Here is a 22,050-nt window from a genome sequence, read left to right as displayed (position 1 = left end):
GGAACAATGGAGTACGATCAATGTGCCAGAGGTCGTACAGCACGACAGTGTCATCAAGGTCTTCAAGAGCCTTGCAGGGAATCTGCGTTGCCTTACAGAACAGTGGCACGTTGGGCAAAAGCCTTCAACGATTATCGGTAAACTGTGGCGGACATTCATCGGGAAGGTCGTCCTACGAGCGTCAGTGAAGAAGTGCTTGCCGCGTGACTGGACTGTGATCGAAACCAGACGATTCGTGAGCATTTGCTTCAGAACTGTTGCAGAGATTCGACAGGCAGCTGACCGCTCCATTCGCACCATCAACACAACAGGCTCAGCTAAAGGTATCCATTCGCACCATCAACAGAACAGGCTCTGCTAAAGGTATCCATTCGCACCATCAACAGAACAGGCTCTGCTAAAGGTATACTACGACTTCCACATCGCTGGCAATGGGTTATACACAACGGTGGTGACTACATTGAAGGACAGTAAAGGCTGCTAACATGTAACTCTTTTGTATCTGTTGTAAATACACTGACTGACAGTGACAATGCAACACCAAGGAAGAGTGGTTCGAAAGGGATGAACGTTGGGGAAAAAACAGAGACGGCACGGACGAATAATTGATGTTTATTTCAAACCGATATGCAGGTTACACAATGCGCACGGCATCGACTCAGTAGGATGTAGGACCACCGCGAGCGGCGATGCACGCAGAAACACGTCGAGGTACAGAGTCAATAAGAGTGCGGATGGTGTCCTGAGGGATGGTTCTCCATTCTCTGTCAACCATTTGCCACAGTTGGTCGTCCGTACGAGGCTGGGGCAGAGTTTGCAAACGGCGTCCAATGAGATCCCACACGTGTTCGAAAGGTGAGAGATCCGGAGAGTACGCTGGCCACGGAAGCATCTGTACACCTCGTAGAGCCTGTTGGGAGATGCGAGCAGTGTGTGGGCGGGCATTATCCTGCTGAAACAGAGCATTGGGCAGCCCCTGAAGGTACGGGAGTGCCACCGGCCGCAGCACATGCTGCACGTAGCGGTGGGCATTTAACGTGCCTTGAATACGCACTAGAGGTGACGTGGACGTGGAATCATACGCAATAGCGCCCCAAACCATGATGCCGCGTTGTCTAGCGGTAGGGCGCTCCACAGTTACTGCCGGATTTGACCTTTCTCCACGCCGACGCCACACTCGTCTGCGGTGACTATCACTGACAGAACAGAAGCGTGACTCATCGGAGAACACGACGTTCCGCCATTCCCTCATCCAAGTCGCTCTAGCCCGGCACCATGCCAGGCGTGCACGTCTATGCTGTGGAGTCAATGGTAGTCTTCTGAGCGGACGTCGGGAGTGCAGGCCTCCTTCAACCAATCGACGGGAAATTGTTCTGGTCGATATTGGAACAGCCAGGGTGTCTTGCACATGCTGAAGAATGGCGGTTGACGTGGCGTGCGGGGCTGCCACCGCTTGGCGGCGGATGCGCCGATCCTCGCGTGCTGACGTCACTCGGGCTGCGCCTGGACCCCTCGCACGTGCCACATGTCCCTGCGCCAACCATCTTCGCCACAGGCGCTGCACCGTGGACACATCCCTATGGGTATCGGCTGCGATTTGACGAAGCGACCAACCTGCCCTTCTCAGCCCGATCACCATACCCCTCGTAAAGTCGTCTGTCTGCTGGAAATGCCTCCGTTGACGGCGGCCTGGCATTCTTAGCTATACACGTGTCCTGTGGCACACCACAACACGTTCTACAATGACTGTCGGCTGAGAAATCACGGTACGAAGTGGGCCATTCGCCAACGCCGTGTCCCATTTATCGTTCGCTACGTGCGCAGCACAGCGGCGCATTTCACATCATGAGCATACCTCAGTGACGTCAGGCTACCCTGCAATTGGCATAAAGTTCTGACCACTCCTTCTTGGTGTTGCATTTGCTCTGTCAGTCAGTGTAGATAGTTGCCACTATTTAAGTTCCAACCTTCGTACAGTATAAAGAGATGTGCATTGAGACAAACACAATTCACCCAGTCGTCGATGTAAAGGAAGTAACCAAATGCTATTAAAATCCCCGACACAGTTGAGAATCGCCGGGACACTCTAAATTGAAGGCCACGGTGCTGACCATTCAGCCAAGAAGCCAGACAAACTTCTGCAATTGTGAATGAAAGAATACGTATTTATCGAAGCGTTTGGTGCAAACTATCTTGTAGGCAATGCCATACAAACCCCCGTTGATCTCCACTATTATTTTGCTCAGTTGTCTGCAGGTTGCATACCAGGAGTGTAAACGGCGCCAGCAGAAGTTCGCTCACGGCTGCAGTAAAGCCGAACATGCTGTTCGACGAGCTTGACGCTCGCAGGCAATATTGACGAAATGATCACTAGCCCTTCAAATAAAACAGTAAAAATCATTCGATTTCATGACGCCTAGTTTATCTATATGTTTGACTGGTGCCGGCTCCACGATGTAGGGATAGGTGCCTGCATACTACCCGGGGGCCTTGAGTTCTACTCCCGGCAAAGCCAGGGATTTTTACCTGGATCTGACAGTTGAGGTCCACTCAGCCTACGTGATCACAATTGAGAAAATATCTAACTGTGAGATAGCGGCCCAGGTCTAGAAAGCCAAGAATAACGGCCGAGAGGATTCGTAGTACCGACTACACGCCACCTCGTAATCTGCAAACCTTCGAATGAGAAGCGGTCGCTTGGCAGGTCATGGCTCTTCGGGGCTGTTGCGCCATGGGGTTTGGTTTGACTGGTGAATAAGGACAGTCAGGGAACGAAACAACTAGTTTCCTGGCAGTGTTGGTTCATGCGTTTTTGCATATCGCAGTCTAATAATTTAAACAGACAATTAAATTTCAATATCTGGAATATTTTACACATTGTGTCATTTAACTACAAAGAGTGTAATCATGAGAAGAAATATTTATGTTTGCTTTGTGTTTTACGTCGTGCCAACCTGGTAGTGTAGAGTTAGCAAGTCTTCCTCTTAACCTGTGGCTCCGGGTTCGATTCTCGACAATGCCGGGCTGAGTGGCTCAGAGGGTTAAGGCGTTGGCTTTCTGAGCTCAAGTTGGCAGGTTCGATCTTGGCTCAGTCCGGTAGTATTTGAAAGTGTTGAAATACGTCAGTTCCTTTTCCGTAGATTTATTAGCACGTAAAAAAACTCCGACAGGACAAAAATCCGACACATTGTCGTCTCTGAAAACCGTAAAAATAGTTATTGAGACGTAAAAACAATAACATTATTATTATTATTATTATTATTATTATTATTATTATTATTATTATTATTATTATTATTATTATTATTGCTAAGGGCTTTACGACGCACCGACACAGATAGGTCTTATGGCGACGATGGGATAGGAAAGGCCTAGGAGTTGGAAGGAATCGACCGTGGCCTTAATTAAGGTACAGCCCCAGCATTTGTCTGGTGTGAAAATGGGAAACCACGGAAAACCATCTTCAGGGCTGCCGATAGTGGGATTCGAACCTACTATCTCCCAGATGCAAGCTCACAGCCGCACGCCTCTACGCGCACGGCCAACTCGCAGGTATTATTATTATTATTATTATTATTATTATTATTATTATTATTATTATTATTATTATTATTATTATTATTATATTTCAGACTCGTTTGGCTGAATGGTCAGCGTATTGGTCTTCGGTTCAGAGAGTTCCGGGTTCGATTCCCAGCCGGGTCAAGGATTTTAACTTTCATTGTTTAATCCCAATGGCTCTGGGGCTGGGTGTTTGTGCTGTCCCCAACATCCCCGCAACACATCCCTGCAACTGTCCCCAACATCCCTGCAACTCACACACCACACATAACACTATCCTCCACCACAAAAATACGCAGTTACCTACACATGGCAGACGCCGCCCACTCTCATCGGAGGGTCTGCCTTACAAGGGCTGCACTCGCCTAGAAATAGCCACACGAAATTATTTATTATTATTATTATTATTATTATTATTATTATTATTATTATTATTATTATTATTATTATTATTATTATTATTATTATTATTATTATTATTATTATTATTATTGTACCGGCTGGTACACCTCTACGCCGCACATTTGAAATTTTCGCCTTAAAGTACTTCTCTACTGGAGAAACGCTGAACCTTAAAGAGTGAATTAATTCCACAGTTTCTCAGAAGATGTCACTGTGTGTATTTCGATTTGTTGTTGTTTTTCAGTGATCAAGAAGTGTGGACTTTCTCTTATAGATGTCACGGCCTAAAAAACTATGATCATGCACACTGGTGCGAAGTGAAGGAACCTTTTTTGAAGAAAATTTGTATTCATAACTTGTTGTCTTTACTAAATTTCGTTTTTCGTTGGTGGGTTGGTAATATTAATCCTTTCTTTCCGCCTGTTTTGAATTTACCCAATCAGTCATTTCTGTAATTAATTTCCCTCCAATCACAGGTTTCTTCTTCATTTTTGACTTGTAACTTTTAGCCGACCAATAAACGCATGTGGGGGTGTCTTAATTATTCATGAACGGTCTAGAATCGTCCACGAGGGTATAAAACCTGCTGATTTTCTAGTCTCTCGGCAACTCGTACAACATCTAGCTTAGTGTATGGAAGTATAGCAGGAGGCGGGAAGCGCCTCTTTCATCAGTCAGCAGCCCTTCAAAAGGTAATGGCCGTTTAACATCTTTATTTTCTTGCTAGCTCAGCAGTTTAATCCTCGGGGAAGGTCCGAAACCGTTTTTGATGTAACCTATAACATAAAATTTTCATGTTACTTTAACTGTAAATCGGGGATAGATAGTGCTTTACCCTCTCGAGCTCCCCTTCACTTTGATCTGAGGTGACTACGTTTTCGTAACCGATTTTCTTATCTTTCTTTATGTATTAAAATTTTCTTATACGAGTCACCTCCCTAATGTGGGAATAGCCCCTGTTGAATCGGCCTAGCGCCACTTAGGTTTTAATAAGCTTTCATGTAGGAGTGCAAGTACTCGCCTCCATTCATCTTTGTATTTTGGGCCATTAACTTAACCCGTTTTGTTTTCCTTCCTGCGAAGGCCCAGTAGATTGGGTACGAGATACCTCTGTTTATATTTGTAAGTTGTGCCTTGATGGCAGTTAATTGTAAAGTATGGTATTGCCTTCAATAGGCTTAAAAAACTGAGAGCGGGTCAGCTCTTTGTTTGTGGTAAAAGTGCCTCTAGGAGGCCCGGTATGGTTTTTGGAGCTTATGCTCCTGGTATGAAGGGGATTTCTGCCCTTTGAACAAATGTGTAAAGGTGGGCTAATTGCTCAAGGATTGTGAAATTTGGGGTTCAAAGCCCAGAACTTGTAAATGTCCCGGAACTGGTGTCTGAGTTTGTAAAATTATACTTGTACCTGATTTTTCATTGTTATTTCACCTAGGGAAAATTTGTTCAATCTTGTTGTCTATTAAAAATATAACCTTTATTGAAATTTTAATTCATCCTTCGGACTTGTAGTTAGACCCATTCCAGCCCGCACCTTCTTTCGCATCAGCTGTTCCACAGATATCTCGGAACAATTATTATTATTATTATTATTATTACTATTATTATTATTATTATTATTATTATTATTATTATTATTATTATCATCGATTCTCAACCACGACCCTGGACTGAGGGTTGGAACGGGGTTCACTAAGCCCATTGAGACCAGCTGAGAAGCTGTCTGATACGAGGGCCAGTGGGTCCGGTCAAGAAAGCCAAACCATATGGCTGAGGATGGCTGCCGACGCTGACCACCTGGAATGCCAATATCCGCATGCCATCTGCCTGGGCAGCAGTCGTATTGGCAGCTCAAGTGTCTAATAAGCTGTTGTTCCACGAGTTTTGTTTCCTTTTTCTTTTCTTTTTTTCTATTTTTTCAAGTCCCACTAACTAACATAGGTTTGCTGTAACGATCGTATAGGGGCGGATAGAACTGTAATGATAACGGCCTTGACCTTAATTATCCCCAGAATTTGCATTCTGTGAAAATAGGACACCATAGAAATCCATGTTCAGTGCTGCCGATGGTGAGACTCGAACTCACCTCTCCCAAGTTCCAAGCTTGGAGAGCGACCCCTACCGCGGAACCAACTCGTTCAGAACGTAGTTAATACCGTACGAACTTGACGGCCAACGTAAATATTTTGCGATGATAACAGTGGACGGAAATGAATTTTCGAATAAAGAGAATTATGTCAGAATGCGAAAAGAGGAGAAAGTGCAGGTAGAAACTTCATTTAGGACCACACTTGAAAATAATTGATATTTCGATCACTCTCTTTGATTTAATAGAACTCAAGCTGAAGTACATTTACGATAAATGCTGCTGCCTGCTCCAGAGTAACAACCTGCCTTTAATTAGTGACTAATTTTCTATGAAATATACGTGTAATATTATGTAGTATAAGATCTGCAAGAGTGAAATAAAAGTGAGGAATAAATACAGTTTTTGTAATTATTTAATTTAAGAATGCCTGTTAATTAGTTAAATGTAACAAAGGTTTTCACTCTGTCAAACACACAGCAAGTATAATGTAAATTAAAACACTATAAACATACCTGTAAAAATACACTAACATACAAAGAATGACATGTTTCGTTCTACAAGAACATCTTCAGATTCTATCAAATCACTTTTAAAAACAATCTTATATATGTACAGTATTGTTTACGTAGCGTAAACTTGTCAATGATAGAGAGTTTAGTGATAACGTGAAACAGTAATGACAAAAATAAAATATATTGAAATAGTATTTAGTGACAACGGACTTAACATCGGCAGTCTAGACAAGTACGTAAGTTTTCATTATATTAATACTTGTATATATTTTATTTTTGCCATTACTGTTTCACGTTATCACTGAACTCTCTATCATTGACAAGTTTACGCTACGTAAACAATACTGTACATATATAAGATTGTTTTTAAAAGTGATTTGATAGAATCTGAAGATGTTCTTGTACCGGGCGAGTTGGCCGTGCGCGTAGAGGCGCGCGGCTGTGAGCTTGCATCCGGGAGATAGTAGGTTCGAATCCTACTATCGGCAGCCCTGAAAATGGTTTTCCGTGGTTTCCCATTTTCACACCAGGCAAATGCTGGGGCTGTACCTTAATTAAGGCCACGGCCGCTTCCTTCCAACTCCTAGGCCTTTCCTATCCCATCGTCGCCATAAGACCTATCTGTGTCGGCGCGACCTAAAGCCCCTAGCAAAAAGAAAAAAAAAAGATGTTCTTGTAGAACGAAACATGTCATTCTTTGTATGTTAGTGTATTTTTTACAGGTATGTTTATAGTGTTTTAATTTATATTATATTTGCTGTGTGTTTGACAGACTGAAAAACCTTTGTTACATTTAACTAAGTCAACACTGAAAAACATGGCTTCATTCTTAACAAATGTTAATTAGTTGCAATTTCAAAATGGCAAAGCAAGAAATAAGTGGAAATGTGTTTCTGATGTTTTGGGTTGTACAGAAGCAAGGTCAGTGTGGTTTGCAAGGTCTTCTGATCCAGTTAAAGACCTCAGATAAGAAGGTCCTCTACTTCCGGAGATAAGGGGCATGTTTTGTGTACGAAAAGATTTGGAAATCAAGGACCTCCAAATATATCATTGATAGAAGTAGGTTGATGTCTGCTACTAAAACATATTATATCAACTGTCAGATTAGCCCTGTCAATCTATAGAAAGATGCACAATTGATCTATTAACTAGTGGCAATCTGAAAAACATATTTACATTCCTATACAAGAAACCATTTAAGGAAGGAAGTATATACCACTGAGTGCATTCTAATAATGTTGTTGTTTAGTCATCAGTCCATAGACTGGTTTCATGCAGCTCTCTATGCCACCCTATCCTGTGCTAACCTTTTCATTTCTATGTTACTACTACATCCTACAAATATTCTAATCTAGGAGACTTCAAATGGCGGATCCGGTCCGGATTCGGAACCCGATGTCTTCTTTCCCGGATCTCCACGGTTTATATGGTGTCAAGTGCCGGGAGTGTCCGAGGACAAGATCAGCTCGCCAGATTCAGGTCTTTTGATTTGACTCCCGTAGGAGACCTGCGCATTGTGATGAGGATGAAATGATGATGAACACCCAGTCCCCGTGTCAGCGGAATTAACCAATTATATTAAAATTCACGACCCTGCCGGGAATCGAACCCGGGACCCTTGTGACCAAAGGCCAACACGCTAAATATTTATCCGGACAGAAGGAGAGTAAATTAAGAGTAAAACAGTAAGCATATTTCAGAGAGCAAGGTACGATTTACACTTCTCTTGGCATAGAACAATGTTTGCTCCTCAGATGGCAGTATCATACTTTGAAGACATGAGAGTGAACAGGTTTTCTATTTGCTCCGAAGATTGCAGTGAGTCTTTACTTGTGTTTTCCCTAGTCCGCAGCCTGTTCCCTGTTTCAGTTAGTAGTTACCGTTATTTTTGAGTTCGTGTGCGGAGCAAACAACAGCTAACTTTGATCTCTCTAGTCGAGACATGAAGGAGGAAATAATTAATTTCATCAAACTTCCGTCGGTATCTTGTAATAAAGGTTTGTTGGGAAAATTGTCGCATTTTTATACCACCTGAAGGGAGAATTTGATGAACGTTTCATGCATTTCAACATATTGTAAGACTATTTTTAGGTTGTGGAAAAAAAAACATTCTCCGTCGTTTCTCGAGGAGAATGATGTACCACAGTAAATGTATTGTGGAAATTTGACTACAGATGAAGATGACATAAAGGCAGAGAAAGTTGGTGTGTCGTTTTGGATCCCTCTTGATGGAGATACTTACCCTAACTTGTGTAAGTTTTCGAAATATATACTGATAATGTTTCGGCCATGTGTGTTTGAAAATGTGTTTTCCAGTATGAATTTTGTGAAAAATAATTTCAAATCCAGAATCAATGAATACTTGAGTAATTCTTAACCATTGGTAGAACTTCTTACATTCCAAACTTTGAAAGATTTCACAAAACAAGACATAGGGTAGGGGGGGGGGGGGTTCAATATCCGGACAGCTCCTATTTCCGGACACTCGTAACGTATGTGGTTTACATTTGAAATAAGCGTCAGATGTGTTTTCGAAACAGATAACTAGATGACAGCACCCTCTTGCAGTAGAGTGAAACAGTAGTGAATGGCAGGATTCGCGCGGTTCTTGCTCCAGACAGTATCAAAATGAACACGGTAAGACGCACCTCCTATACTTTTTCTTGACTGTATATTTATTCTGATCTTCCGTTCCACATTAATTGAGAAAATGTATAACCTGTGAGTAAGAGAATCTGTAATATTGAAGATGAAAGGTTTAATGAGGCGATGTGTGGGTGGTAATATGTAGGCCACAGCACGTGGCGCGAAATTTGAATGATGGACAGACTTGTTCCTATTTCTGGAAGCTCGATTGTCCCCAATTCCTGACACCAAGATATATTCAAAGATGGTTAATTGCATAGGTTACAAAGAACACCGACATAAAGATATATTCAAAGATGGTTAATTGCATAGGTTACAAAGAACACCGACATGTATAATGACACTTATTAAATATTATTACTCTTTTACGGTTGATAACTTCGATTCTCAAACTATCAGTTCAACTTAGAGGGGTGTCCAAGATAAAGGGGTATGCCTTTTTCTTCACATGTCGGTAGAGTAGTGCTGTAGATACATTCTGAGATGGCCCCGTGTCGGTAGATTTACTGGCACGTAAAAGAACTCCTGCGGGACTAAATTCCGGCACCTCGGCGTCTCCGAAGACCTTAAAAAGTAGTTAGTGGGACGTAAAGCAAATAACATTATTAATTACATTCTGAAATGATGAAACTACTCAGTAAACGCAAGATACTATCCGCGCCTGACGGGACGTCGCGGCAGCTTGTAGGTACGGCAGGAGTAACAGATACTGTACTCATTACAAACATTAGTCGTGACAAAAAAAACAGATCCATGTTCACTAATAAGTTGTTCATTTTGCAGTACTTATAGTAAATGTATAACTAAGGCACAATTGTAGTACCACTTTAAAACTTTACAACAACACCCCATTTCGCAAGAGTCACCACGAACGGAACAGATGTTTATTGTCAGGCCTTGAGAATTGAGATAAACACATGCGTGGCAGCAATGCTTACCTCTCACACCCCTTACCCCGCAACCATACGACTTGCTTCTTATTCGAATGCCAGGTGGAATAGGGAAGATACAGTTACAGGGAAAACACACCCTCAAAAGCCATTTCTCTAAGCCCATTGTGCATTGAGTTCTTTACGACTGAACCCTTATCAGGCAATTTAGCACTTTTAACAGGACAGACTTGATATGACCCTTAGGGGTGACCAGCTTCGGTTACAGATGGATATCCAAGACAGAGGAAAATGAGGCTCTACCTCAACGCCGTCCTGAAAAATTAAAAAATGATAAGGGCAATACATGTTTATGTGTTTTCGTAGTCTTGACTATTTCAGTGACGTTTCTGCACGAATGGGATCATGGATTCAGTGCGGCCTGTGCCATATATGGTTTCACGAAGTTTGTGTGGGAACAGCATGAAAGCGTGATTTTGTGTGTGGCAAATGTGTTGTAAAACAATATGAAATGTAAATAGTAATGTACCGTGCGTGTGTTAAGTTGAATAGTGGGGAACGAAACCGTAGTAACTGGCAAAAATATGATGTCCGTAAAATAGCACACTATGTTTCAGTGATGTCCGGATTTAAGAGCAGCTGTTCCTATTATGAGACGGTATTAATTAATTTTTAAAATATTGTTTTTGTGTAAGTATTTAATATTATCTAAATATTATTAAACCCATTAGTATCATAAAAGCGTATTATATGAAACTGTACATACTTCATTGGTAGAAATATTCACTGCTATGTGCTGTATACAAAAATATCTTAATCGTCCGGATATAGGGCCTCCTGCCCACAAAGGCCCGATAGAATGGGTATTAGATACTCCTGTAAAATTCAATCATTTATGTTAAGATACTAGACTGTGGAGTGTTTAAGACAGTGAGCACTGTTTGAATTGTAACATGTAGGTTGTGCCTCCAGAGGCCTGGAAAGTGCAAATTTTAGTGAGCAAAGATGCTCTAGTTGTAAATATAAAAATTGAAGGTTGCCTTGAGAAGGCAGTAAGGGTATAAGGTTCGGAGCGCAGCAGGGGCGGTTTCTCCATAAGGTTGCAGGTTTGCGCTACCCCCATTAATTGTTTGTGTTTATTTTAGGTAAAGTTTTATAATTTGGATTACTCAACTACTGTATTTTCATTCAACAAGACAAACCTTTCAAGAGCTTGAAAGAGAAAATGTTGACTACAGGAGACTACAAGTAGGTACACTTAGATGTTCACTGCAGGAGCGGAAAAGTTTGCAACAGAGAGTGAACCTGAGGTAGGATGAAACATGGGCTGCCAGAGGGGTTTGCGGGGCTGACCGAGGGGTGCTTTTGGGCTGTTAGAGGGGTACGCGGGGAGAGGTAAAGATAGGCGTGGCTTCTTATACATTGCCTAAATGGAGGTTTATCAACCTGGCTCCTCCTACCACGGCCGACTTGATGCGTCCCTCTAGCTAGCTCCTTGCAGCGCAGCGAGGGGTCCGGTCGGCCGTGCTCCTACGTAACCAACTACTAGCAAAGTCGCTAGAGACCGTTGGCGCTCAATGTGAGAGTCTGTTATAGAACAGGGATGTCACCTAGCGACATTGGATGAAAGTTCATCTCCTGGATATATAATTAATGGCTTTAAATCTGAAAATATAAACCGCCATTTCTTTCAATATAGTCGTGAACTTCGTTATGTGCGTACTAGCTAAGTAGCTTATTGATTTAACTGTGTAAACATTCGTGTCAGTGTGTGTGTGTGTTTTTTATTGTGCGTTTTTATCAGTTAGTGGTAGTTTGCCAGATCATGAATTCGGTGCACTCTTTAATGTCTGGGCCGTTTCCGCAATGGACTGCCGAAGGAAACTCCGAGGTGAAACGAATGGGTAGGCCCACGCGACGTTTAATTTCGAAACTAGATACAGTACCGGAATTAGGCTACGTCAAAGTGTTTCATTTCAGTATGGTAAATAGTTCTTAAATGAAAAAATGTTACTGGGTTGTAGTAATATTCCTGAAAATAGAAATGTAAAATGCTTGTTTTATTTTTAATAATAAAAAGTATTGTTGATGTACCTGGATTTGAAAATTAGCCTGTAATCATACTATATCAATGGTAAAAATTGTGCACCACTGAACTTTTAAACCACCAGCCGCCACTGGAGCGCAGTCTCCTAGATAAATACATAGAGCATAGATGCTCTTCCTATTTTTGTAGAGGTGTCAGTATACTCTGTAAATGAAATTGGGGGACCTGTTTCCTTGACTATTGAGTGGATGGAGCCATAGTACTCAAGTAACGTTTGTAAGATTGGGAGCTTTAAGCTCAGGTGATTAATTGAGAAATTTTGTTGATTTTCTGATTTCTCATACTTTGTATCTAAGCTAACGAACTAGTTATGTACCTGAAATATTGTTCTGTCGCTGAGCGACGTGTTTTGTTAAAATTTGGCATTTGAAAAAAAAAAAGATACCTTAGAAAGAAATATAACCATAATTTTAAAGTTTTAAATCAATCTTCTGATTGCCCTTTCGTGACCCATTCATGCTCCCACCTTCTTTCACCCTGGCCACCACGGAATCACAGTAACAAGTGGTAGCAGAGCGTGGTTGAATGGGTCTAGATAAAGCACCTTTTGACGGCTACTAATAGAAATCTACATCGAATTCTAACAATTTTCTTGGTTGCTTGGTTGCAGGTTAAACTTACTGGCCCAAAAATCAAAATTATGCGGAGGCAAACACTGGCATTCCTTGAAATTTGCACAAAATAATTAAAACCTTATTTGGGCTTATGGCCCGACGTTAAGCTACAGACAGAAAACGGTTACAAAATCATAGTCACCTCGAAGTCACGTTGATAGGGAACTCGAGAGGGTGTCACACTCTCTATTCCCGAATTTTAGCTTAAGTGCTTTTCGGATTGTTTGAAATTTACATTAGAAGTAGAAATTTGCATTTTAGAAGATAGGAAACTGATTATTAATGATAGGAAACCTTCTCCTCGAGCTAGCTTTCAGAGGCTATCACATAGTTATTAAATGGCTGCCATTACCTTACTCTGCAGGAAAACTCCTTTATTAGCACACACTCAGTAAACTGGGCGATCAATAAGACAAGGTAGCTCGAAAAAGTGCCCGCTTTTATACCCGAGAGGAAGGTTCTAGAGGGCTCTGAGCTAAAGCTCGACACACCTCCAAATTTTGTTGGATAATTAAATAGGAAGAAGATGAATATTATTGGTGGAAAAATACATATACAAAATTTCCCATCGGTCAATTTGAAGTTGGCGGAAAGAGATCGATGTATTGACAGCTTTAACCCACTGAAAAACAAAGAACAATCAACTCAGTGTAGTAAACGTAAAATTAAAAATTCTTTAGGATTTTAACAGTTCGTCTTCACACTAGAGGGCATAACATATGATTTTATTGGTAGAGACATCTTTGAGGAAAAGTTCAAACTTCTTGCACAAGTTGTTGCAAGTTTATATTGAAGATAGCATCCTTCAAGGCGCTTCAATACAGTTTATAAGTTGCTTTACTAAGTCGTACTGACACAGATAGGTCTTATGACGATGAGATAGGAAAGGGATATGAATGGGAAGGAATCGGCCGTGGCCTTAATTAAGGTACAGTGCCAGCATTTTCCTGGTGTGAAGATGGGAAACCACGGAAAATCATTTTCAGGGCTCCCAACAGCGGGGTTCAAGCCCACTAACTCCCGAATGCAAGCTCGAAGCTGCGCGCCCCTAACCGCACGACCAACTCGCTCGGTTGTTATTTTATGGGCGCTATACAAGGCCTCTAGCACTAGATCAGTCTTTGCAGACATTGTAGCTAAATATCCAATAGAATTGCTTAAAAGTGAACCAATACTGCCATCTCATATAGCGTATATTATGAAACTAGTCTTGAAGACAAGATACCTCGCAAGCGCAAAATAAAAATCTAAAACGATTTTTTTTACCAATCACTATAATTATAATCAAATTTAATTTTAATTCGTAATAGATACACTTTTGATCCATTTTCAACTATTACTGTAAGACAGTTTTATCGCTTTAAATAAGGTTTTTGTTACATACGAAGTAACCATTCTTAAGTGACATTATACGATTTAATGGAGTCTTCCTTCTCAATCACATACCTAAGAAGTACCTTTCTTTTTCTTTTACAAGTTGCTTTACCGTCGTACCGACACAGATTGGTCTTATGGCGACGAAGGGATATAAAAGGGCTAGGAGTGGGAAGGTAAGTGTGGCCAGTATCCAGTAATCGGGAGATAGTGGGTTCGAGCCCCACTGTCGGCAGCCCTGAAGATGGTTGTCCGTGGTTTTCCATTTTCACACCAGGCAAATGCCGGGGCTGTACCTTAATTAAGGCCACGGCCGCTTCCTTCCAATTCCTAGGCATTTCCTATCCCATCGTCGCCGTAAGACATATCTGTGTCGGTGCGACGTAAAGCAAATAGAAAAAAAAAAAAAAAAAAAAAAAAAAAGAGGTGTGGGAAGGAAGCGGCCGTGGCCTTATTTAAGGTACAGACCCATCATTTGCCTGGTGTGAAAATGGAAAACCACGGAAAATCATCTTCGGGGCTGCCGACAGTGCAGTTCAAGCCCACTATCTCCCAAATGCAAGCTCACGGCTGCGCGGCCCTAACCGCACGACCAACTCGCTCGGTTGTTATTTTATGGGCGCTATACAAGGCCTCTAGCACTAGATCAGTCTTTGCAGACATTGTAGCTAAATATCCAATAGAATTGCTTAAAAGTGAACCAATACTGCCATCTCATATAGCGTATATTATGAAACTAGTCTTGAAGACAAGATACCTCGCAAGCGCAAAATAAAAATCTAAAACGATTTTTTTTACCAATCACTATAATTATAATCAAATTTAATTTTAATTCGTAATAGATACACTTTTGATCCATTTTCAACTATTACTGTAAGACAGTTTTATCGCTTTAAATAAGGTTTTTGTTACATACGAGGTAACCATTCTTAAGTGACATTATACGATTTAATGGAGTCTTCCTTCTCAATCACATACCTAAGAAATACCTTTCTTTTTCTTTTACAAGTTGCTTTACCGTCGTACCGACACAGATTGGTCTTATGGCGACGAAGGGATATAAAAGGGCTAGGAGTGGGAAGGTAAGTGTGGCCAGTATCCAGTAATCGGGAGATAGTGGGTTCGAGCCCCACTGTCGGCAGCCCTGAAGATGGTTGTCCGTGGTTTTCCATTTTCACACCAGGCAAATGCCGGGGCTGTACCTTAATTAAGGCCACGGCCGCTTCCTTCCAATTCCTAGGCCTTTCCTATCCCATCGTCGCCGTAAGACATATCTGTGTCGGTGCGACGTAAAGCAAATAGCAAAAAAAAAAAAAGAGGTGTGGGAAGGAAGCGGCCGTGGCCTTATTTAAGGTACAGACCCATCATTTGCCTGGTGTGAAAATGGAAAACCACGGAAAATCATCTTCGGGGCTGCCGACAGTGCAGTTCAAGCCCACTATCTCCCAAATGCAAGCTCACGGCTGCGCGGCCCTAACCGCACGGCTAACTAGCTCGGTAAAGAAATTCATACATACATCCATACAGTACAGATAGCATAGTAAAAAAAGGCAATTACAGAATTTACAGGGAGTAGGTGACGCAAGCTGCTAAACAAAGTAATACTATGATCTTGCTTACCTCCACCTGCTATGCACTCAGTATGATGTACTGCGGGCTTGTCTGCATCGTAGGGATCTGGCGTAGCGCCCAGCGAGCATAATACGTTGAGGAAAAGAGTTGGATCGTCACGGCCTTGAGTCATCTTTCAGGGAATTACTTCGATTATTATACAAAGGGTTCTTAGGTCTATCTTTCCTGATTATAATAATAATAATAATAATAATAATAATAATAATAATAATAATAATAATAATAATAATAATAATAATAATAATAATTTTCAAGATTCCTAGAGGGAGAAACAGCGAGTAAGAGGAAACAACATTGGACGGCTGAAAAGAAAGAAGCTGTAAGCAAGAGAATGAAGGAATACTTGCGCCAAAGACAGCTGAAATCATCAAGAGTTATTTACGTGGTCCATAGTTGGCCAAAACCGAATATGAATGAGTAATAATAATGGCTTACGGCCTCCGGAGAGGTCTGGGGCAGGTCATTCGATTTGATGCCGTATAGCCGACCTGGGTGTCAGTGTGGATGGGATCCTAACTAAGGTGAATTCTCATGTTCAGGACGACCAAAACACCCAGTCCCAAACCAGAGGAATTACGGAATGCAGGTTAATATCCCCGACCGGGCGAACCTGGGTACTCGGGACTCCTTGGACCAAAGGCCAGCATGCTAACCATTCATCCGTGGAACCAGAAATATCTCAGTTAATATTGGGTCATTGACTAATATTAGGTCTTTCGGAGTTGAAACAGGGACGCCATGAAACATTCCAGGTGAAAACTTCACACGAGAATCCACCCCCTTTCGAATTTGGCCGGTTTGGTTCGAATGCCTATAGCTAAGCTCCTCGGATGCGGTACATGTGATACAGATTAAGGTACAGCCTCAGCATTTGCCTGGTGTGAAAATGGGAAACCATGAAACACCATCTTCAAGATTGCCGGCAGTGGAATTCGAACCCTCTATCTCCCGAATGCAACCTGTTACCTACTTGACCCGAACCACGCAGCCACTTGCTCGGGAGTTTTAAATTTTCACACCAGGTAAATGCTGAGTTTATACTTTAATTAAGGCTACGGTCGCTTCCTTCCCATCGTCACTATAAAATCTGCCTGTGTCGGTGCGACGTAAAACAAAACAAAAAAAAAGAAGTTTTGAAATCGTAATAATGTATGGACAACACGTTCGACAACGGTGTTTAGTATCTCACTGTAAAGAGGAAGAACCAATACAGCTATAGAACATTCAGCGGTGCGAAAAGACTGTGGAGCCTTATGACGAGAGTGTTGTTAGCCCTAGGCAGCGGTAGTGCTGACGTTAAACGTCATGTTCGAGTAGCGAGCTTTCACAAGTTAGCGACAGAGCTCCAGCAGCTACCTGAAATACTGCAGAACACCGGAGGAGCTTTACAGGTGTTAACTGGGCGAAGTGAACCAATAAGGACATTCATTTCGCATTACTGATTGACAGCAGATGTCGAGAGCACAACACTTCTTTCTCGGATACTACAGGAAGAGTTAGTTCTTATAGCCTGCCCGCTATAGGAATATGTAACAGATTCTAACTACCCTATTAGTATTCTTACGAGGGACAGTAAATAATATTTACTTATTTAATAACGTATAAGGAGCCTCCGTGACTCAGACGGCAGCGCGTCGGCCTCTCACCACTGGATACCGTGGTTCAAATCCCGGTCGTTCCATGTGAGATTTGTGCTGGACAAAGCGGAGGCGGGACAGGCTTTTCTCCGGGTACTCCGGTTTTCCCTGTCATCTTTCATTCCAGCAACACTCTCCATTCTCATTTCATAGCATCTATCAGTCATTACTAAATCACTTTGGGAGTGGCGACCCATCGTACTAATAGCCTATATCTGCTTCACTCATTCCATCCCTGATCCGGTCAATGACTGGAAAACAGGTTGTAGATTTTCATTTTCAATAACGTATAAATAATAAAACAAGCATTATTTTTAGGTATGTTAGGAAGGGTATGGTTTTAATAGTTGAACGGAAGTTATTTCTGATAATTATTGTGGCTTGATTAATATTAAGTTCTCCGAGATACTTTTATACCTTCTGGATATACAGGAATCCAGTGGTTTTACCATCGCTGGCTACTTTGAATATCTTATAGGACAGCCTGTGGGAGTCCATTCTATACAGGTGTCCGTAGAAGGCCAGCCGTCTTCTTCTGATGGCATCTGTGAGGGGTTCTTGGTGTTGGTAGAGTTCGCGGTTTGGTCTGTACCATCGCCTTTCACCTGAGAGAATCCTTGGTCCTACTATCCCTCCTGTACTTCGTGGGCTGTTAGTGGGTTCTTCTCAATTAGAGATAAGCACTTTGCTGCGTACAGGACTGATGGTCTGACTATTGCATTACAGTGTCTCAGTTTGGCATTCATCGATAGATGTTTTGAGACGTACAGTTTTCTGCAGGCATGGTATGCCGTGTCTAGTTTGATTCTCCTTTGTTCGAGAGCAACAGTTTCACTAAGGTCTTCTGAAATCCACACTCCAAGGTACTTTGCAATTTTGTCTCTCTTGATATGCTTGGTATCACTAACTCGTCGTTCTAGGGGCATCTTTGATATTGCAATTAAACCCAGTCTTTCCGATGTTGATCAGAAGACCTGTTTTATCCGTTATTGAGTGTAGTGTTTGGAGCTGTGTAGTAGCCTCTTGCATGTCGTTTGTTAGTTTTTTTTTTTTGCTAGTTGCTTTACGTCGCACCGACACAGACAGACAGGTTTTATGGCGACGATGGGACGGGAAAGGCCTAGGAGTGGGAAGGAAGCGGCCGTGGCCTTAATTAAGGTACAGCCCCAGCATTTGCCTGGTGTGAAAATGGGAAACCACGGAAAACCATTTTCAGGGCTGCCGACAGTGGGGTTCGAACCTACTATCTCCCGAATACTGGGTACTGGCCGCATTTAAGCGACTGCAGCTATCGAGCTCGGTCGTTTGTTAGTAAGATCAGGTCATCGGTATAGCCCTGCACGGATGTGGATATCCACGGATATCCGCGAAGTTAGTGTCTTGGCGGATACAAACCGTATGCCGTTGCGGATAAATTTGCTGATTATTTCCAAATAATGATTTTTATTGATTTTCACTCAGGTGTACTCTTACTTTTGCTTGTAATTAGGCGACCCTTGGCATTGGCATGGGAGAATGGTGATATAGTCCATAGAGCCTTGAAACGATAAAGCCGTAAATCTGACCTAAGCCTAACTGGCTTCTGTCCGCAATTAGTAGAAGAAAAGAACAAAGGTCAATACGTCGGTAGTTGCCGCAAGAGAAAATCCATCACAAACCCGTGATTGTAGGGGTTCTGGTGCCAGGTGTCAGGCCTATTGTATTATGTTAACAGATCTATTCGTTTCGATACCTTGGGTGTAATATTCTGTAAGCTATTTATAATATCCGCGGATAATAATTTGCGGATTCGGATGCGGGTGCGGATGTTATTTTGTATATCCCCGCAGGGCTCTAGTCATCAACAAAGGTCAGGCATGGGATCCTTAGGTTGTCTGCTTTAATACCCATTCTTAATCCGGTGTTCACTGGTAGTGATCTGCTCCATTCCCTGATGAGCTTTCCTAGGACACAGTTAAATAATATGCATGAGATCCCGTCTGCTTGCCTCAGCCCCGTTTTGATTGGAAAGCTCTCCAAGAGCTGTCCTCTTAAACTTTGGAAGTGGTGTTTCGCAGGGTGGCTTGCATCAACCTGTTGATTTTGTCGTCAAGTCCTAGTTACCTTAGGGTTTTGAAAAGAGTTGTTCTATCCACGGAGTCGTACGTCTTCTAGAAGTAACCACCCATTGTCTGGATCGTTTTTGCTATATTGGAGGATGGTCTTGAGGTTTTGTATCTGTTCAGTACAGGATTTCGCTGTACTGAACCGTGCTTGGTATTCCCCCAACTCTTTGTCCAGCTTATTATTACTATTATTACTATCGGAGTATTTGTTTGGCCAATGACGTAGCCATTTTGAAGCACCTTATCACATAAAATCTCCGAAGTTAGGCGAGATTAGACGTAGTCAGCACTTGGATTCGGAGCCCACGTCTTGTTGGCTAGACGAGGAGTAGAAGGGAACTGGCCACCCTACGCAAGTAAACTCCGTTCAGGACGCCTGGTCACTGACCTTTGGCCTAATTGCGAACAGTGGCTAGTTTTCCATTGAATTTTGGTTAAGACGCTTAGTTATACAGTATTTTTGCATCCGTGTGTTGGCACAGTCTATAGCTCCCACTGAAGTCCCAGTCTCATGTTATGGAAGCTGCTGAAGTATGAGTTGTGCTGTCCATACATTCAGAGTACGGCTAATGCACCTGGATGCTATGAAAAGCGTTGCTCATGGGGTCAGGCGTGCTGCAACAACACTTTCTGGCTCAGTGAGCAAAGCATTGCAGAACTACCTCACTCCTCATCTTGCCTAGCTCGCCTTATCCCAAGATCGCGGGTTCAAATTCGGCAGAATTGGTCGAACTTGTGAAGAGTGGGGAAAGGTCCATTCGTTCGATGTCGGCGTGAAAAAGCTATTTGGTGACACATTCGGAGTTTACCCGACAAAACAAATCGAAATTTAGCCACAGATCCTGTTTACTCCGCCATCTGGCAGAGAAACGAAATGCGGAAAATGACGGGCAGGTAGTCTAGATGCCGTCCAATTAAAATGCCTGCTTACGGTAGCTTAAAGCCATACGAGTATTATTATTATTATTATTATTATTATTATTATTATTATTATTGTATCTGTGTCTGCGTTTTTCTTATATGTGCGTAATCTTTAGTGGTACTATCTGAAGTTCCAACTAGCCTCTGAGCTGATGACTGTTTTTTAAAGAATGTATTTGGCTTGTAGCCCTATTAACCATACAGCCTGAAAATTATTGAACAATTACAATTTACATAACAATGTTTAAAGATATACATATAACAGATACCTGGAAAGAAAGTTGTATAATAATATTGTTGAAGGAAGGAAGCTGAGAACAGCACTTGCAGCAGGCTTTTCCAAAACACACATTCACTGGATATCCTAATATTCACAGTTCATTCTCTTGTATACTCTCGTGTAAGAGAATCAGGCTGAAGACTTGACTTGTTTACGAACTTGCACTCATAGTAATAGAAATCATTTAACAATGTGTTTTTCTCTCCCTCTCTAACAAGGAAAGTTTCTGCTGGCGCCCTTGTCGTTTCCCAAGTACGGAAGAGCGTGGCTGTGTGTTCACGTGCTGTGCGAGTGTTGTTGGTACAGCTGGTAGTTCTGCGCGCCGGGACCAGGCAGCGCTACAGTCGCTTGCCCTGCCAGCTAGAGCTTGGCTGAGCACGGCTCCCTCCTAACAGACACAAGCCATCTGCTCTGCGAAGCGGTAGCACGTGTGATAGAACAAACAGCAACTGAAGTAACCATGTCCTTCCTGAAGGCGATCTGGCGAGGCAACTCCAAACACAAAAGTGAGTACTCTTTGCCTTCATACAGCCTATTATGTATCGTACTCTCAGTGAAGATTCTATGTTATTGATTACCAACATAGCTCCTCCCCCTCTGTTTGCTAACCAGATTCTCTCTTAATGCATTTTGCATGAGACACCGATTGAATCTTAAGTGTCTGCTACTTTCATTAGCACACATGTCACACTTCAACTTTCCTCTGCAATGTCTATGTAAGACCATACCATTTACCTGCACATTTTTTAAAATTAGATCGATGCAGAGTTCACATCTTGCAGCTGCATTTGCTGGGTGCAAATTATACATATATTATTGCTTACGGAATTTGTTTACACGCTTATTTTGTGTAGAAATGTTGGAACACTATTTTTACTTAATACAGGAATTAATATGAATTTGATTTTTTTTAAATACAGTAACTTAATAATTCAATTAAAGCAAATGCCGAGTGAAAGAGCCTCCTATAAATATTTTCTGTCGTTTTACATACTGATGTATATTTTATAATCTGAATATCCCTCAGAGCCACATTTATACTGCGGTAATTTTCAATTATTTTAATAAAAATTCAGCTTTGTGTAATTTGAACATTTCGTTTGAAATTGATGGAAATTTAATTAGTTTTCCATGCGGCGTTGTGTTGCCTGCGTGATGGAAAAATTGCTAGGTGTTAGATCTTTAATTTTTTTAGCATTTCCACTGTTATATCTCTTTTTTGTGTTCACTTCCAACAACTCTCGTGGTATTCTATTGTTGAACATGATGTTTTGATTTGAATT

The 22,050-nt window shown here is 41.9% G+C and overlaps 1 protein-coding gene and 1 long non-coding RNA gene across 2 annotated transcripts in view; one reads left to right on the top strand and one right to left on the bottom strand.

The window, feature by feature from the left end:
• The window catches only part of LOC136858133 (uncharacterized), a 309,912-nt gene extending 288,971 nt beyond the window's left edge, over nucleotides 1-20,941 (bottom strand). Inside the window, exon 1 of the long non-coding RNA XR_010858608.2 lies at nucleotides 20,757-20,941. This is a non-coding gene — a long non-coding RNA (uncharacterized lncRNA). The remainder of the gene's footprint in view (nucleotides 1-20,756) is intronic.
• Nucleotides 20,942-21,158: 217 nt separating this feature from the next.
• Nucleotides 21,159-22,050, top strand: part of LOC136858130 (low density lipoprotein receptor adapter protein 1-A) — a 224,858-nt gene continuing 223,966 nt past the window's right edge. The window contains exon 1 of the mRNA XM_067137451.2: nucleotides 21,159-21,273. Coding sequence (XP_066993552.1) covers nucleotides 21,228-21,273 — 46 coding nt within the window. The 5' untranslated portion in view covers nucleotides 21,159-21,227. The remainder of the gene's footprint in view (nucleotides 21,274-22,050) is intronic.

Source organism: Anabrus simplex, chromosome 1 (assembly GCF_040414725.1).
Source record: "Anabrus simplex isolate iqAnaSimp1 chromosome 1, ASM4041472v1, whole genome shotgun sequence".
In the NCBI taxonomy this organism is placed as follows: domain Eukaryota; kingdom Metazoa; phylum Arthropoda; class Insecta; order Orthoptera; family Tettigoniidae; genus Anabrus; species Anabrus simplex.
Note: the sequence above shows the minus strand (reverse complement) of the source record. Positions and strands in the feature narration are given on the sequence as shown.